At 40.8% G+C, this 19816-nt stretch overlaps 1 protein-coding gene across 1 annotated transcript in view; it reads right to left on the reverse strand.

Annotated features, from left to right (window-relative positions):
- The window catches only part of OXCT1 (3-oxoacid CoA-transferase 1), a 74021-nt gene extending 58318 nt beyond the window's left edge, over nucleotides 1-15703 (reverse strand). Inside the window, exons 1-4 of the mRNA XM_015848678.2 lie at nucleotides 15442-15703; nucleotides 12122-12230; nucleotides 10664-10754; nucleotides 2169-2304 (exon numbers count right to left, since the gene is read on the reverse strand). Coding sequence (XP_015704164.1) covers nucleotides 2169-2304; nucleotides 10664-10754; nucleotides 12122-12230; nucleotides 15442-15519 — 414 coding nt within the window. The 5' untranslated portion in view covers nucleotides 15520-15703. The remainder of the gene's footprint in view (nucleotides 1-2168; nucleotides 2305-10663; nucleotides 10755-12121; nucleotides 12231-15441) is intronic.
- Nucleotides 15704-19816: the final 4113 nt, after the last annotated feature.

Below are 19816 nucleotides of genomic sequence, written 5' to 3' on the forward strand. Positions count from 1 at the left end.
TATCCCCACACACTACTGAAAAGAGACCAGCCTCACCACTATGGCTCCCATACCTCAGGTATTTATAAACCTGGATCAAGTCCCCTCTCAGCCTTCTTTTCTCAGGGCTAAACAGATACAGTTCCATAAGTCTCTCCTCATAGGGGAGATGCTCCAGGCCCTTCATCATCTTTGTGGACCTCCGCCGGACTCTTTCCAAGAGATCCCTGTCTTTTTTGTACTGGGGAGCCCAGAACCGGACACAACATTCCAGATGAGGCCTCACCAGGGCAGAGTAGAGGGGAAGGATCACCTCCTTCGACCTGCTAAACACGCTCTTTTTAATACACCCCAGTATGCCATTGGCTTTTTTTGCTACAAGGGCACACTGCTGGCTCATGGCCAACCTGTCATCCACCAGGACGCCCAGGTCCCTCTCAGCAGAGCTCCTCTCCAGCAGGTCTTCCCCCAGCCTGTACTGGTGCATGCAATTATTTCTACCCAGGTGCAAGACTCTACACTTGCTTTTGTTAAACCTCATCCGGTTTCTTACTGCCCAGCTCTCCAGCCTGTCCAGGTCTCACTGAACGGCAGCACAGCCTTCAGGAATGTCAGCCAATCCTCCCAACTTCGTGTCATCAGCAAACTTGCTGAGGGTGGTCACATTTCTTGTACTGAGGGCTCCATACCTGGACACAGTATTCCAGATGGGGCCTCACAAGAGCAGAGTAGAGAGGGACAATCACCTCCCTATCCATGTTGGCTACCCCTCTCCTGATGGAGCCCAGGATCCCATTTGCTTTCCGGGCTGCCAGAGCGCACTGCTGGCTCTTGTTAAGTTTCTCATCTATCAGTACCCCCATGTCCTTCTCCGCCGAGCTGCTCTAAAGGACCACTCCTCCCAGCCTGTACAGGTGCCTGGGGTTCTTCTGGCCCTAGTGCAAAACGTTGCACTTTGCTGTGTTGAACCTCATTAGGTTCACCCGGGCCCACCTTTCAAGTCTGTCAAGGTCCCTCTGAATGGCATCCCTTCCTTCCTCTTTGTCAACTGCACAGCTTGGTGTCATCAGCAAATTGCTGAGAGTGCACTCAATTCCACTGTCAATGTCATAAAGATGTTAAAGAGCACTGGCCAAACATCAGTGCGTAGTGAGCACTGCCTGAGCTGCAGGGTAATGCAGCTCAACTCACAGCAAAGAGCTGTGTGTGTTTTGATTCACTGGCAGAATGCAGTCCTGTGAATAGCAGAAAATATGCAGCCATACTTTCCGTTTTGATAAAGGAACTTGAGAACAGGTTTCAAGATTGAAAAGATTTTTTATTTTTTTTTAATTTGCAACTCCTTTTTTCAGTTGACATAAACACATTACCTAGGAATTTGAAATGGGGCGCACAGAGTTGCAATCAGACACTCTACTCAAAAACCTGACTGTGTCTTTACTTTTATAAGCCCTATCTTACTAAAGAAAAACTTTTTTCAAGAATGAAGCAGAGGAGGAGTAAAATTCCATCAGAAATCTCTGACAATACATTGAGAGCTCAGTAGCTTTTAGAGCAACCCTTGTGTACGTGGTCCAAAACAATCCTGATCATGCAGTGCGGCCCAGGAAAGCTTGGACATCTATAACTTAAATCTATGGTGCTAAAGAGTGAAACTGTAAATACTGGATCATAATGAGATTTAGTATGAGATTTAACAAACAAGCACAAAAAGAAACTTAAGGTACGCTGAATCTGAAGTCTGTTCTTCCACATCTTACCCACTAGATGGCAGACACTGCTCAAACACCTTCCCCAAAAGCACATAAAACTACCATCACTTTGGTACTACAGGGGTTTTTTATCTTTATTCCCCCTGCATGGGCAACAGCAGGCATATATCACCTGTTTATCTACCATCCAGAAAGGACTATGAAAAACAAACATGGTGTTAAAACATAGATAAGTAAATATATATACTTCAGATGAACGTAAGGTATACCGTGCCATAAAAAGAATTCACAGAATTCAACCAATCAGGTTTTAACCTCACAGCTGCACTCTATAGCTCAAGATCCTAAAACAGCACCTGCCATCTGTTCTTACAGTGAAAACATTACATCTGCATACTAGTTTTAAAAAGCAGTTAAGGAACATTCCAATTGGTATTTCAGATGAAAACATACCATGGATCTAGACAGACTCCTTACCTGAGGTGTAAGCTCAACTTCAAGCTCACCAGACAAATACTGGCGTTCAAACTCAGCATTCTCTCCAACATATGACGACACCATGCGCTTTATCTGCTTAGTCTGAAGCAGAAGACCAAGTCCAAAATTATCAACACTGTGTAGAAAAACACAAGGCAACACTGGGTGATTATAACAGTTTTGTCATACATTGTTGTACAAGCATCTGAAAAATTTTAATGACTTAACCAGAAGGGGTAGAGCTGTCTTCACTAATTTCTGACATCAGCAATTGGAGATGCATATTTGCCATCAATTGTCTCAATTCAGTAAGACAGTTATTCACAACTGGCTTCATTTTTGGGGGATAAGAAGTAGTGAAAAATATTAAGAGTCCTAAAAGAAATCAAATCCAGGATTTGCATTACTAACACCCTATGGAAAACACTGATCTTGAAGAAATTAATTATATAAATTGCTACAATAACATATATCCCTTCTCAATATTAATTTTGTCCCCTTGGTACTCTTACCCTCCAAGACATCATTCTACTCTAGACTGTCAGAAATGAATTCTTAACACTAGTGGCCACAGAAGAAAGTAATGCATCAGACTCCTATTCTTCATGCATTGCTCCAACTACTGTTACACATATCCCCTAACAGTAGTGTTACGTACTATGGCAGCTTTAAAACCAGTTGATTAACTGCAGTACATAATACACAGAATTTCACACTTCAGAAAGCTCTGCAGACACAAATGGATCAACAGAGAGCATAAGATTACTTCACACAGACTTTCAGCACTTCGGTACATGAAAAGCTTTCAGCTTAAGATTCAAGGAGAACGTGACCAGGAGGATGCTTTTGAAAGTCATTAACCCAAAGTCACTAACAAGAGCACACTGTCCCCCTTTTCAAGGATGCACCCAGCCATCACACATTCTGATACAACAGCACAACTATCTTCCTGCTCACCAGCGCTGCAGTACAGGTTCCAGTGTTGCATGAGAAGGAAAAGGGCTGAGCAGAGAGAACAGTACCAGCACCAGCCATACCTTTCCCATCACAATGCTCAAAACCACTACAAAGAGTGAGATATGAAGTTAGACTTCCCAGCTCCATCAATAACAAGGACTGTTTTAAGATTTGGCAACCTCCTTCTATATACACTAGAGCAATTTGGAAACTACACGAGGAAGTAAAGCACCATTTTCTGGTGTAATCTTCTAAATTTATCTTATGTACTCTTAATGGAAAAAAGCATTTTAAAAGCTTTCTCCACTCCCTAACTCTGCCCTATAAAAGAAATTTAGCTGTGATGCAATACCATGCAGGGGCAAGCATCCCACTGCCAAAGCCTTAAGAAATGCATATTGCCTGGAGACAACCTATATTTCTAACTCCCTACAGAAAAAAAATTTCAGCATATTATCTCTAGCACAATTTTGTACATCTTCATGCCTGATCCTATGGAGATACGCTTGATTCCTTCATATGCTGCAGGAAAGTATCACCTCAATGAAAACTCTGCAGTTATAAAGTTGTTTGTAAGAAATTAAAGATAATTGGATAAAAGTTCTCACACTCATTCGAAGCTGTTTCTCACTTCTTAAGTTAATCTTCCTCTATGCACCACAGGAGATCCATTTATTCAAAAATAAAATTGCACTGAGGATCAGACACTAAGCATACAGGCCAGGCAGCCTTCTTTTGCAAGCACAATGAGAAGAGTTTCAACTTTAGGTAGTCATACACCAAGAGTCTCTGCCTGCCTGACAACACAAAATTAATTCAATTCAAAGAGGTATTTCATCTTCAAAGCAGCACTGTAGAACTCAGTTTCTGAAAATAAGCATTATGATATCTATCTTTTCTAAGGACTCAGTTTGCATCCAGGTGCCCACCTGAAGTAACTCTTAAATCTTTCATTCACATCAGTTTTTCTTCCATTTCCCTCCAAAACCTCATTTTGAACATTTCATTCTAATGTTTCCTGTGTTTTTTCCTTCCAATCTGAATATCTGAATATAATAACATTTCACACAACTGTCAGAAAGCTGTTGTCATTTCCATTCACCCCCCACTTTGCCCTTTACCAGACATCTCTATCCTGGAATAAAATTTGAAAGCAACAATTGATTTTGGGAAGTTTCTTTCAATGTAAGGCTGTTTTCCTTTTTATTTTAACAGTGATTGCTAGGTCTCCTTTTCTATATTGTGTTGCTTTCTTAGTCTTTTTGTTTGGAGCACAAAAGTTTCTTTGAACTTTTCAGCTTTGTGCTGAAAATGTTACAACTAAATATGTGTATTGCAGGTAATGACTTTCTTATCAAATAATAGGAAAATATACTTCACTGAGAAACTGGAAAGACTACATCCTGTATATTTGAATTGGATTTCAGTCCCCTAAAAAAAAAAATAATTAAACAGAGGTGAGCATAATAAAAATGTGTTGCCCTGAAGAGGAAGGAAGTTGACCAAGTTTTTATATATGCCATCAGAAGGAAAGTGCACGTTAGTGCAAGACAGAATGGTTCCTTCTATCTTCAAAACCACCAAGATTTCTAGAAGATTCCTATTCTTCATTAGGATGAAATCTGAATCTACAGAATACATGAAACAAAACCAGAATAAGAGATCTAAAATGGTACTCATTAAGAATGTAAGTAACCCAAGTGCATGGTCTGTATTCTACCAATACTGATCAGAAAATGGAATCACAATCAAGAGCCTCTCATTTAGCAACTCATTACTTTCTATTTTATCCCTCTCAGATCAATGAAATCTTCCTGTCAAAAACTACTGTTAGCCACTTAAGTTAAAAAATTAACCAAAGAAGACTCCCAGCTGGATCCAGCCCACAGATTTCAAATATACACAGAAGCAGTCTAAGCTATCTGCCAGCGCTGCACTCCAGATAACTTTCAGGTATTCTGCAGTTCTCAAACATTTACATCTTTGAACTCTCAAGCAAAATACATTATACAGCATGACAAGGAAGATGATCACATCAAGTTTCCAAGCTTCACACACCAAGAAGCCCCACACAGACTAATGATGTAGAAATAGAAAATCGAATATGAAAAAAAATAAAACAAAACTGAGACTTCAGATGTCAAACTACTTTGGCAAATGGCAAATTCTCTTTGAGTAAATGGAGGTAACTGTGCTCTCCTCACTGCTTTTGTATATACCTCTGTTGCACCCAAGAAAAGTAGATGACTATGCATAAAGGGTCAGTTTCCTTACTGGGAACATTCCAAAATACTAGTGAGCAGCATCAATTAGCACTTTGACTTTTTTCCATGTCTCCTAAAAACAAGTCTTTCTATATACTTGCTGTCCAAGGATTCTCCAGGTGGATGTTTCCAGGAGATAACACCAAGGCTAGAAGTCACTGGCAACAGAACATTGACATACATTTTTGGGTTTTGTAGTATCAAAACACACTGGTCTAAGAAGAGCTAATGTGTTGACATACCTGACTTTCCTCCTTCAACAGCCTGGGAATCAGAAGGACGAGAGGGTAATTGCATCACCCCAGAGTCCATGGATTGAGAAAGAAAAGCATACAATAAAAATAGTTGGGCGAGGCCCAACTCAGGCAAAAGCAAAATACGGGGAAAACACATTGCTAAGAACAGAAAAATACCATTCATGCTCTACAATATGTGGTACCAGGTGATACAGTAAATTTACTATCTAAATAACGCATCAAAAAACTGACACAGAGTAGCTCCTTTTCTGGGGACTCCACAGTTGTCTGTTACCAAAATCAGGCCCTACATGCAATGCATCTGCATGACTTAGTGAACTTTGGCACAGGAATAAACATTTAACACAAAGCTATTTTCTCCTTACTAGGGTATAATGTGGTAATAATAATAAAAATTAAAAAAAATAATTAAAAAAAAGAACTTTTACAAAAAGGGCACAAGACACAAAAGTCTCAAAAAGTTGGAAATGCCTTCAAAGCAGATGGCTTGAAATTGTGATAATCTGACAGCATACTGTCAGTCCTCTTTAAAAATGATCACCCAGATGATTACAAACTAAGATCAATAGCTGTGACTTCTCTACTTTTTACTGTAATTAAAACCCCAATGTTCAAAAATAATGTATATATAAGTCCAAAAACCAGACAAAATCCAGAGGGAAGTATGCACATCAGACCACACGTGCAGCTAGTACAAGTAATGGACTTCATTTTTCCATAGCACAAACCCAGTTCAATGAAATGGGACAGAAAGAATCAAAGCACTGATACCAGAATCAGATCATACCCAGAATTAGTTGACTGTTTCAGTAAGTACCATTAATTACAAACAATAATTTGAAACTAATTTCTTAAACTGTCATTTAAAATATTTGGCTCTGTTGACTGTTACCAATAAGAACATATTATCTGTTGTGGTTGTAATGCAGATCCTAAAAGACTGCACTGTGATAGCCATGGCAAAAACTGACCTGAAATGTTCAAGCCTACAGAAGTCAGTATGGAAGAGACACTATGAATCCATAAGGCAGACACAAAACAGACACATGCAAGAAGGCATTGTGTGTTAACCATGACTGCGCTGGGAATTTACTGAATCAGGTTTTAAAACAAGGATGTGCTGAGTGTAATTAAACAAATTTAAATAGCAACAAAGCAAAGATTATATGAAATGGATTCTAGAAATTTACTGAGACAAATCCTCTAAATTAAAGGACATAATCAAATATCAAAAAGGAAATACTTAAAATAAGAATAACACTGTCGAAACAAGTTATAAGAAAGGTGTGAGAGTTTGTATTTTAAAAGAACACCTACCCACCATAATATCTTTCACTATCTCTCCAGTTCACAAGTTCAGCTTCACTTGCAGCAAGCTGTGTAAATAGCAGAGATACTGGATATTTGTATTGCTTCCCTTTCAAACACTTTGCCTTGTTTGGCTTGGCAAAAGAGTAACTACTCTTAAATGTGGCATTTCACTGGCTAGTGCAGAGTTTACGCACTACTGCAATGCACAGCAACAGGCAGCATGTTAAGCAGTATGGAGTTTCTAACCAAGGTGCACAAAAGTGCTTCACAGATCACTATACATCCCATCCTTGGCAAGTCTTTCACGGATCAGAAAAAAAAAAAAAAAAGACTTTACCTGCCAGCAACAAAGATGAATTTAGGTCTTGGAGACAACATATTCACCCTATTTCACTTCAGTGTTGCACAGTAACATAAGATCTTGTGTACATACCACTCCCTCTTTAGCTGTTTCCATACACTGCCAAGTATTTCTAAACTTGGCTGAACCTTCTTCCTCCTCTCCGCTGCAAGAGGATTCTAAGATGCATAAATGATATTAACTGTGGTGAAGACTCCAATTTTATGAATGACAATGTCTGTGATTTAATCTGGACAGCAAACCCTACCAATTTATAGCAGACTGAATTCCACATAATAGTAAGACAATAAATAAAAACAACAGAACAGGCAGTTCTATTAAGTTAAATTCAAAAGAGTGGTAGTGTTCAATACCAGATTAAAAACTAGACTTCACAAAACCCCCAAATGTTCTCAAGCATTTTCAAATCACAATACATGCTGTCTCCTACAAGTAAAGTCCAGCATAACTGCTGCTCCAGCAGCCCCTTGAAGGTAACAGGCTCTAGCAGCTGTAGAAAATGGAAGAAGGATGCAGATGCAAAGCACTTTTTAAATTTAATGGTGTGGAATCTTGCACTGGAGATGGGCTTGAATGCCAGCTACACCTAAACACAAGTATATGCCTAAGCACAGACCTTCACACTCTTCTCTAAGGAGCTGATCAGACTTCCATGATCATTCATGGAAAACTAGTTCCAAGTGAAAAGAATTAAGCAATATTTTCACAGCAACAACCAAACCTTTTGTGGTCAGGTCTCCAGCCACAGAGACACAAGATTTCTCAGGGCAACTCTTTCAAGCAAAATTAATTTCAGCCTACACTAACTAAATATATATTGAAAGAGAGAATACAACACAAAACATCAGCTGCTCCGTAGTATCCCACTTCTCTTCACTATTAAACCTCTGTCTGCCTCCCAAAAGCATTCACTCACTCATCCAACTTACATAAATGCATATCATTCTGAAATCAGAGTATTAGCAAGAGTGACCCATCTCATCTATGCCAGTGGTCCTTCCTCTCATAATACAAACAATTTCCAGCTCTCCCATTTTTAACATCCGAGAGACCAAGGGGCTTGAGTTAGTCTGTGTGCTGATACAAATTATATTTATTATCCACAAAAAAAGCAATGCCAAGCGGGAGGCAATGAAAAAAAAAAAAAAAAAAAAAAAAAATTACAGTTAATGCAAAATGAACTTCACCCTCAAATGTCTGCTTTTCATTATTTATAGAAACAACATACATATATACAGCAGCAAAGTCTAAAGTAACACTAAAAAGAAAAAAGCCACAGTTATCTTTCTGTAAGAATGAATATAAAATTGGTAGCTTATCTCTAAGGAGACCTAATTGTTCAAAGTGGAGAAAATAATAGTAAGAACCCTAACAGAACTAAGCGTAAGGATCTCATGTACTTTTATCTGGGAGTCAATCTGTAGCTATGCGGCCCCCCATTGTGGTCTGACATTTCACAATGCAGCTTCAAGGTGACATACTTAGGTGACCTGATCTGATGTACAAACTCAAATACTCCAGAACTGTCAAAGCTGCTCTAAGGAATGTCCCAAAATTCATAAGGGAATATCTCTGAGGAAAAAAAAAAAATAAAAAATTGCCTTTGATCAAATAAATTCTGTATGATATCAAAACTTACAGAATAACATTTTTCAACACTTTCCTCTATACTGCTACTAATTTTAACCTACATGTTGGTATTAGGTTATTATCCAGGCAATAGTATCAATAACATTAGTTAACAGAAGTCAGAAGTTGACCTTGCTAGTTATTAAAGGTTCACTTGGAAGAGTAGTACAGAAAATGGCAGCCAGATTTTTGGAGTTTCCTTGCTGTGATATCTTACATGAGAAAGGATAATGATTTTACAACAGCTTTTTTTGTTGTTTTTCATCATTAACCTCTATAGATGCTTTTTTGTTTGTTTGTTTGTTTTGAAAGATATTCCAGTTTTAAGTCATGTTAACATCATTCTGGTTAAAAACAAAACAGAGTTGGATACACTCTTGTGGATAAAGTATAATTGAGATGTAATGAATTACAAGTAACAGCAAAAAGAATTACTAGATAAACCCAATCTAATTTGCTTCTTTGTCAAATCAGGTGGAATTGAGGAAGCAGCGTTTGACATCTTTTTTTGTTTCACACAAGGAATCAAGTTCTTCATACCACTTTCTGCCTCAGACACTCATACATCTTATTTGATGAAAGCACAGAAAGAAAAAAAAACAGTTCCCTCATCCTTTAAAATCCTCATTATGATTTCATCTCAAATGCATCAATCAAAATGAAACAGAAAATGTAACAATACAGGAATTGCCATTCACTGAAAATATGCATCATTTAAAAAAAAAAAAAAAAGCAAGAATTCTCCCACACTGGCTTCCTTATCATCCATGCTGTGTAACTCCAGTATACCTTACATTGAAAATGTTCATATTTCACAAGGCAAGGGTTTAAAATGAGGCCCCTAATGAAAACTATTGCTAAAGAATGTGCAGTGCTAATAGGAGACACCAGTCCATACTCTTCAAATCCACAGAGAACCAAATAACACTGGAATTATTCCGTTGCTGTAGGTGATATTTAGTAGGGTAAGTCAATGAACCAAATTTAGGGCCTCCTGCAGACACTAGTCAACAACATGATGCAAGGAGACGAACATCAATCTTACTGAGCAGATCAGTTTCAAATATGTTACTATATTCTATATGTCAGTATTTCTATTTAATTTCAGTTCTGTAGTAATGCACTTCAGCATAGGTGGCTGTAGTTATTCTTCTATGTGAAGACACAGGGATTCAAAACAAACAGCTTGATTAAAAGCTTGCTATAATGAGAAGCTGAGAAACTATTTTAACTCACAATTTCACGTGAATTTCTTCATGGGCAAACATTTATTAAAAAAAAAAATAAAATAAATTCAAGGTACTCTTCCATCATAAATATTCTCTTCTGCTGCTGTGAAGTTTTTTTTCTTTTTTTCTTTTTAAAGTAGCATACCTACAATAAAATGTTGTCAGAAAGCACTGAAGTCAAAGAAAAAATTCCTATCTTTACAGACATACAAATTTCTGATATTTTCAGCTACAATCAGTAAAATGCACATAAATTTACATAATGTCTGTGTTCTACAGCATCTACAATTCTTCCCTACAAATTTCTATGTACATAAAGAACTGTATTCTTGGCTCGTTCCAAACATAATACTCCCAAAACCAACCTCATCAGTTAACATGAAAATGCTTACAATGAGAAGCAATACTTCTTCACGAATATTGGCATTCTCACAGGAACAGAATATATAGGTTGTACTTATGAAGCCACAGACACAAGTATACCTACCCTGCATTGTTACTGACTGCTGTAATACCCTTTACTCCAGTCTTCAATAAACCCCCAATGAGATTTTCAGGAATCCCACACAGTCCAAAACCTATGCAAAATGAAAGAATATTGAAAATGTAATGAGTGTTTGAAAGAACAGCTTAAACCGAAGTGAGAATGTGCACTGGTTAATTGAAAAGTATTTTCTGAACAGAAAAAAAAAAGAAAAAATCACCTTAGCTGATTATACAAAAAAAAGAAGTAATGCTTCTCAAAAGAGTTGCACTCTAGTACTGAAATCTCCCAGTCAACTAGATGCCTCCAGTCTGGATGAAAGCAGTCTACCATCACGTGTCTGCCCATTTACAAGTGGCCTTTGAAGCAGGGCTCCAAGATCTTGTCTCTCCTGATGCAAGTCTTAACTGCTCACTGTGCCTTTATGCTCCATTAGTCCTCCTCTTTTAGCTCAACTAAGCTTCAGTTCTTTACTGCACAGAACAATTTCAAACATAAGGAGCAAAGATTTCTCCCATGCAGCATAACCTATAATTAGGTGATAAAAATCTGGGAACCTTAACTGTCTAAGCTCTGTAATCTGGAAGCAAGATAACCCAGATCTCCACCCAGGCTGAGGCACCTTATACCCCAGATCATTATGCAAAAACCTCAAAAGCCTGAAGTGAAACAAAATGGTACATTTGAGGTGTTAGGTCCTAGGCCAGGCTCTGATACTATGATTACTAGCATTTTGTTTACAAGATCTCAGATTTTCATTTGTCCCTATCAAACAGCAACAACAACAAATAAAAACCCTCTTCCTATTTGTCATTCTGCATTACTACAATGATGTTTCCCACGTTTTAAGCACTACATTCATTGCCCTCCTCCAGTATCAAGCTAAATAAAGAGATAGTCTTTGAGTAGCCTGAACAAGAAATTGTGCAAATCATCAGAATATTCAAAAGCTCTAGTCACATTGAAAGCTAATGTGACGCAATTTCTAAACTCTTCTGGAAATGTGACACATTCAGAATAATGTAGATAAGTAGTGCTTTCACTCCCAACTGCTATAAATGGCTATAAACAGCTTAGGTGATTTGTTCAAGGTCAAAGAGAGACAGTGAAAATGCAGGTACAGATAGAGAACACTACTATCCACCTAGTCTAATCTAAATACATTTCTTCACTGTCTGAAACAATGACGTTAATCCAAAAGACTAAGTTTACTTTCAGTGTCCAAACTGGCACAGATCAAGTCTAATGCTTTATTACCATGCAAAACATTTAAAGTTTTTCTGAAGCTTCTTCCCTCACCTAAGAAATGGGGATTTGCTTACCCCAATTAGCAGAGTTAAAAATTACATGTTTACAAACAAGTATACGCATCATCCAATTAGTTAATATTAGAAGAACCAAAATAGAAGTATCTCATCTATAGAATAAGAGTTTGTGGTCATAAAGAATGTGAGTATTTACCACCAACAAGTATAGTTGCCCCATTCGGTATATCTTTCACAGCTTCAACAGGATCAGTATAAAATTTGGTGTTGCGATGACAGCTGGTAGAAAAATAGCATCCAAAAGCCTGGAACAATAGTAAAAGAAGTGAATGAATAAAAAGCAATATATGGCAGCTCTGTAATTATGACCATGCCCAAGGTGGTGGCGTACCTGACAAGATACTGCTACCACAAACACTAAATGACTGTGGAAGGATGGAGAGGGGAGTGGAAGGAGACAATGATAAATGGATTCAGCTACCTAAAACACCATTCTCTAGCCCCAGAAACCACATCATCCTTTTGTGATGTCTGTGTGTTATAAAGGCTTTAAGCCTGCATCAAGTGGTCAACATTCAAAGAGATTTAGAATTCTGGAATTTCATCCACAACTGTTGAAAAATTTTTACTTACTGTAAACATATTCACAAAAGCAATTACAGAATCAGAGGGGCTGAAAGTGACCTCAAGAGGTCATTGCATCCAACCCCCAGCTAAACCAGGCTCCCTACAGTAGGTCACACAGGTAGGCATCCAAATGGGTCTTGAATATTTCCATAAAAGGAGACTGACTGGGCAGCCTGTTGCAGTGCTCTGTTGCCCTTACCATGAAGGTATGTTAGTATGGAACTTCCTTTATAAAAGTTTTAGGCCATTACTCCTTGTCCTACTGCTGTGCTCTTCAACATGAGCTACAGCAACTAAGACACTGCCCTCATTCATATATTATTACCTACAGATTCAAAGGTACACACTCACTGAGCATACAAGATGCTCAAGTAAAGAGCCAACATCAATATAAACTCAAAACAGAGAGGCCAAAGAACAAGCAGAATAGTACTGTAGTAACCAGATGTCCTTTGATGGCATGAACCCTCCCACAGGCTCCTAATGCAGCCTCAAGTCATCTTAGTGATAGAGAACAACCTAGAATCAGGGAGACTGATATAAATGCATGAAAAAAGGAGGGTAAATGTGAAATCTACTCTTTGTGGCACAGCTGTTACACCAAAATCATCACAGTTCCTTTGCTGTATTCTTAGATTGCAGCAATCCTAAGTCTTTTTTTTTTTTTTTTTTTTTTTTTCCTTTTATTATTTTCCGCTGTTCTCATCATGGACAAGTACAGCCCAGGTCAATGCTCCAGCAGCAACTGATGAAGCCATCACAATCTCAAAAAACTGAGAGTATTTGGAGGTTAATATATTAGCTATTGGTGTTTCCACTCCTTTTACAGTGTAAATGGGAGATCCTAGAGAAAGAAGAACGAGCAAGTAAATAACAAACAAGCTATACACAATTTAAAGAGAATGGCACAATTGTTCTCTACAGAGTTGCCTTAAGACTCATTTACAACCGGGGTAGTAATTTTTGGCATAGTTTCAAGATTACACAAACTGCCTCCCACATAAAATTAAGATTTGAAGGGTTTACACTGCATATTAAGAAAAGCTTTCTGAGTGAAGGCTTATTTCCTTCCCACTGGGAACATTCATCCACTTTGATGCGCTCAGAAAAAATGTTTCTAAGTGGGAACTGTAGTACTGAGAAAGAGACCCTTCTCTGCTGAACCACGGCTCTTTCTTTCAGAAACATTTATTCAGAACTGCAGTCAGTCTGCAAAGCACGCACCTTCTGGCCCCATTTGGCAAGGGCATGACAAAAGGAGCAGTGCCAGCAGCACCAGGCACTTCAGTACAGCCAGGCTGCAGGCGGGCACAGCAGGGCAGCCAAGCAAGGCAACTGGGCTGGAGGGAAGCTGGCTACTGCTGCATCCCCATACTCACATGGATAAGAACATTCTTAAGCGACCACGTGGTAAATCTTCCTAATTGCCCATAACAGTAGGGAACAAAGGAACAGCACATGTATCCAGCATGTTAGCAGGCTGGGTGTCTCCAATAAGAGCTCACATCCTACTATACTAAGTATGTTTTTCTCAGCCCCTTCCTCATTCATTCACTAAATCATTTCAGAGCAAGAGGCTGTGACAGCACTGAATTGGAGGAGGGCGCTGAAGCCCCTGGACAGGGCTGCAACTCTGGCAGCCCAGGTTCACAAGGTAGGTAGTAGAGTTTTGGTTTAACTCAGCAGGCAGCTCACTGCCCTCTGTAGTGGGATGGTGGGGAGAACTGGGGGAAACAATGTAAAACCAAGGGGTTGACACAGTTTAATAGATCAGGAAGTGGGGGGATAATAGAAAAGAATACCTAAGGTGAGAAATGCATAACACAGCTGTTCACCTCCTGGTGACCAATGCTTAGCCAGTCTCTGTGCATCAGAAGCCCCCAGCCAACTCCCCCAGCTCTACTGTTCAGCATGACACCATGTAATGTGAGACATCACTTGGGCCAGTTTGGGTCAGCTATCCCGGTTCCGTCCCCTTCCCAGCCCCTGGCTGGCAGGGCAGTGTAAGAAGCTGAAACATCCTTAGCTCTGTATAAGTGCAGCTCAGCAAGTGCTGACACACAGGGTGAAAATACAGTTGATCACACCCCAAAGTCCAACACACAGCCAGACACTATGGAAACCTATATGCAAGCCAAAACTAGGACAAGTGGGAACAGAGGATTTGACCAGAATGGTCAAGTGAATGGAAAGAAGCTTTGCAAAAGATAGCCAAACATGGAGAAAAAGACAGGCAAAATTCACAGAAAAGCAGAAAGTTTATAAAAAGAATAAAGGTTAAAAAAGATGATTGTTTGTTCATAAAGACATGATATAGGGCAGCTATAGGCACTGGAAAGCAAACAAATAAACAAATTTGTTTTTTCGACTAAAGCACAGTAACACCAGGAAAAGCCGTGGGTACAGCTACCTGGGGAAGGAAATTAATTAGCGCTGGCTCCACGCCGGCTGGAAAGCAGCAGAGCGGCGAGGTTTAGCGCAGCCCCTCCTCCCCCTTCCCTCTCCCTGGAAAGTAAGGGCGAGCCGCCAGGCAGCGCAGGGCCGCGCTGTGACACCTGCGCCTGGCACCGCAGCCCCGCACCTGCATTGCATGCGGAGCGCTGCCCGTGCACACAGAGCCGGGACGCAACGCCTCGTCCTGCGGCCGGGCAGCAAGAGAACCGAACCCGCGGCCCAGCCCAAGGTCACCGCCCCGCATCTCGCCACCAGCCCCGCTGCCCGCCTGCCTCCCTAGGGCCGGAAGCGTCTCATTAATGGCAAACAATATAATTAAGAAACATTAAAAAGCATCCCTTCCCTGACCGCCCTGGGCGCTCCGCTCGCCTCGCGGGTCCCGCCAAGGTCACGGTACCCGCGGGGATCAGCCCGCCTCTCCTCGCCGCGCTGTACCTCGGCGCCCCGCGCCCGCGCGGCAGGAAGGAGGATGCGGCGGCCCAGAGGAGGCAGCAGGAATTTGTACGCCGCCATCTTCGCGCTGCACGACTGTCGGAGAAGGAGCGGAGGGGCTGCGGGCACAGGCGAGTGGGAGGAGAGCAAGAGGAGGCGGCTGTCCGGCGGCGGGCGGATGATCCAGGCACGCTGAGCACGGCAGCTCCGCGTCACGAGTGCCGAAGGAGGGTGAGGGGCTCGGCACCGACGCCCACTGACGTCGGCTGCGCCCGAGGCGGGGCTGGACGAGGGGCGGTGTCGCGGCGAGGGGCCGCGGCCGGAGAGAGCCGGAGCGGGGAGACCGGATGGGGGGACAGCTCCGCTCCGCTCACGCCGCCGTCGCCCAGCGTCTGGCGCCCGCTGCGGGTGGCTGGGGGCAGCCCCCGGAACCTGGGCGTCCCCCGGGGCTCGACCCCCGGCGGCAGCGAGCAGCGTCACGGCTCTGCACGGTGTCCCCGAGCCGCTGGCAGCCCAGCTCCGCAGCTTCCCGAGCGTGCGCCACGCACGCTATAAAAAGAAGCAGCTCGGTTCTTAACAACGCTCTGACGGACGGCAAACTTAGGGATGTGAGCTCTGAATCGTTAAGTTCCAGATGCAGAGCCCTCAAGGTTAGCCGGTCCCAGGCAGCACGTGGTCTCTGCCAGGCAGTTAGATGGTGTCTTTGGGTGGAAAGTGTTACTAGAATAGCTGTATACTTGTTTAAGCAGTCACATGATGTGAACGTTTCAGTGCCAGCACTCCTGTAACTGCTAGGAGGAAAATTCAAAGCATGCCTTCACCATTATTTATACCTTCTAAAAATACCCCCAAGCGAACAGTTCATACCACGAGATGCTAAATAGAACAAAGGCTCACAGGAAAATACAAGAAGCAGCGTAGATGCAGGAAAAGAGAACGCACCCCTCCCCCCAAAAACAGTCTTTACATTAAGTCACATTCCCTGCCCGTCACACTGCTGTTCTTATCGGCAGCACAGCTAACCAGCCTTGTTGAACTCAGCTCTTGCCACAGAAACAAAATTATGGAGGGTAATTTACAACTTCTGAGAGAGTGCTTCTGGTCTCCTTCAGAAGGATTTGTGCACATCCATCTCATTTGGTCGGTGCTGGTCCATCCTTGCAGGTGCTGGCATCTGAATTCCATGAGCAACATGTAGGACTGGCCCCTGACACACCACACTACTGCACATGCTTCCTATGCACGCTCAGGGACGCTGGTACAGCTACAGTTCACCTAACACACAAGCCTTGCAGACAGCAGTGAGGTGTCCCTGCTGGGCTCTGTGTCAGTAATGCTGGCAAATAGGTCAATTGTTCTGTTTCATTTGTCTGTACAGGAGGAAAAAACAGAACTGAGATGAACATCTTCATTTCTACACAATTTTTGTAACATTTACTTATAGCTGCCCTACGCTGTAAGTAAATAATTACAAGATCCTGTACAATACTACTCCATTTACAAGTCATTGTAAGTGACTTCCATATACAAGTCATTCACTTGCATGAATGACTGAATGCATCAGTAAACTTTGTGCACATAAATGTTCAGCTTATTCAAAAAGTTCAAATGAAAGGAGGTTATTACAAAGAAAAACATTATTTACAAAGAAAAATGGGTATTTTCAGATTTAGTGAAAACTAACATTAAAAGTCAGCAGGGAGTTGGCAACTGAAAGTTCATATATAACATAAATAACAAGCAAAATTCAACTGGAAGACAAAAAAGCCACATTCTAGTGCTTTGCAGAAATTAAAGCAAGTGACAGAATCACAGCATCAAGATTTCTGGAGAAAAATTTATGGAGCTTTGAGGAGTTCTGCTCTGGAAACAATTTCTCTTGAGGGGTGAAAGCCTGGGATATAAAAGGGGATATTAGAGTGCGAAGGGATCCTGAAGCTACATAATAAAAGAGAATCAACAACTGCTTGGCAAGAGCAGTCCTTTACCCCTGGATTACCTCTAGAGCAGCCCATGGAAAGCCAATACATATTTTTATTACAATGAGAAACTTAGTAGAACTTCACCTAAAGGGGTAAGATCTGTAGGCTTCATTTGTTTGTTTCATACTACTCCACTTTCCATTATAACACTCATAGTTTAGGCAAGACTTTCTGATACAGAACAGTAGAGTGTACACCATGCATCACATCACAGGATCACAGAGTTGGAAGGGACTCATAATGATTGAGTCCAACTCCTGTCTTCACACAGAACCATCCAAAATCCAAACCCGATGACTAAGAGCATTATCCAAATGCTCCTACAACAGCTTGTGGTCACGATCACTGCCCTGGGGAGTCTGTTCCAGTGCCCAAACACACTCTGGTGAAGAATATTTTCTTAACCCCCAACCTGACCCTCCCCTGACACAGCTCCATGCTCTATTGTTAGGTAGTAAGACAATCTGAAAACTTTACTTTCTGACTACTGTCGATGCTAGACTCCATTCAAAACCAGGGTATTTGTAATGTGTAATTACACAGTAATTAGGTTAGGTAATTTTTATTTTTAAAAAGATCACAGAAGTATTTTATTCTACGTGATTCTTGATACCTCTGTTTATGTTTTAATAACACATATTTAGTAACTTATCAATACTGTTTGGATTAGTTTCAGCTGTGACAGACAGCATACCTGCTAGCTCTGGAAAAGAGATCAGTGATTTAACCTTCCTTTACTGGAGGAATGGGAGAGGGAAAATAAAAAGCCCATTCAGCAGATACTTGCAGACATCATCTGTGGGGGTGATGTATATTGGAGGCCAGTTTAAATTCTAATTCGGTAAATGTTACTAATCTCTCACTTTTTCTTTTTGTCGGGATTTCTTCTGCAAGAATGAGGTTATTTTACAATCTACCCTTGTTGAAGATTAAACATAAACATAACACAAGGGGCTGCAGAAACGGACTGGAAACAGGAATCCTGATCATCTGTCACATTGCATGTCAGTTCATGTTGGCTAGCACTACTGTAACAGGCTTTTCCAGATTCTGCAATGTAACATTACACAGGGTACATTCAAATGAACCTCATCAACAAACACAACTCACTTTAAACCAGGCACCCTTTAAAAAACTGCTAGTGAAGAAATCTTTGTCCTTTTATTTGAAATGTAGCTGACAGAACTAAATAAAAAACATTAACACAATAACACTGAGCCACCTCTGCAGAAATTGCATGCAGTAAACAAATCGTACATCCCATAATTCACTGCAGCGAGTGCAGCACAGTGAGACTACAGGACAGGTACTGGAGCTGGAAATGAAGACAAGCATGAGACTAGTCTACCATTCTCAAAGAGGAAATGAGTTACAGGTGAAACTTGGACTTTGCCATCCATTTCAGGGGTGTGGTGCTTAAGCTGGACAGCACCAGTTCTTGGTGACAGTCTGGCATGCAAATCCACACATGCAATACAAATCCATGTAATTATTTGATCATCCAGTCTCTAGGGAGCCAGTTCCCTGCATGCTCTAACAAAACTGGGTGCCAATCAATTCTTATCTGAATTTCTTCACTCAGTTCAGCTGCTGGAGAAACAACTTTCTTGAGTTCTGAACTTCCTTCTGCAGTGGGCTGGTCCATCAATAGCTAGGTCAGTATTCTCAACTGGAGGCAAGATCTGAACCCTGCACATACATTAGGAAAATGCAACAGTCATTTTGTTTTGCATTTCTCAGTTTCAATCAAATGAACAGAAGAATTACTTATGCAGATAACTAAGCTTTCACCTAAGATACAGGACAAAATCTGTGTTGTTGATTTTTTAATTATATTCTTTACAAGGTGATTTAAAAAGAAACATCTAATTCATTCATCCAACTTTTAGAAGGCCTGGTTAGTCTTAGAATATGGGGATTTCCTTTAGCTCTCCCTTGATTTTGGTAAAATACAACAGTCTCATTTTAGATCTGGCTCTACAAATGCACACATAGAAGGAGCTAGGTGGCTGTTCAGTCTACATCACATCCGAGTTCCCTGCTTTAATGAACATGCATCTTTTTGTTGTGAAGCTCTTGAGTCTCTTGTTCACAATTTTACCAGCTCTTCAAAGATCCAGACTATTTTATTTTATTTTATTTTATTTTATTTTATTTTATTTATATTTTTTCAGGGGCCAGTTTGAAAACATATTCTAACAGTTCACAGACTTCCCCAGCCTGTTTTGGGAGCTCTGTACAGCTTTAGCATATGCAGTCATTTAAGATCATCAGTACCATGAAACATGCCCAGTTAAATCCCAGAATAGATTGAGCACTGTAGAGATGCCCTGTTACATCCTGCTGAATTCTCAAACAGGGCACACAGTTGGACATTTATATTCCTTCAGCTACCA

The sequence above is a fragment of the Coturnix japonica genome, chromosome Z, assembly GCF_001577835.2.
Source record: "Coturnix japonica isolate 7356 chromosome Z, Coturnix japonica 2.1, whole genome shotgun sequence".
NCBI classification, from domain to species: domain Eukaryota; kingdom Metazoa; phylum Chordata; class Aves; order Galliformes; family Phasianidae; genus Coturnix; species Coturnix japonica.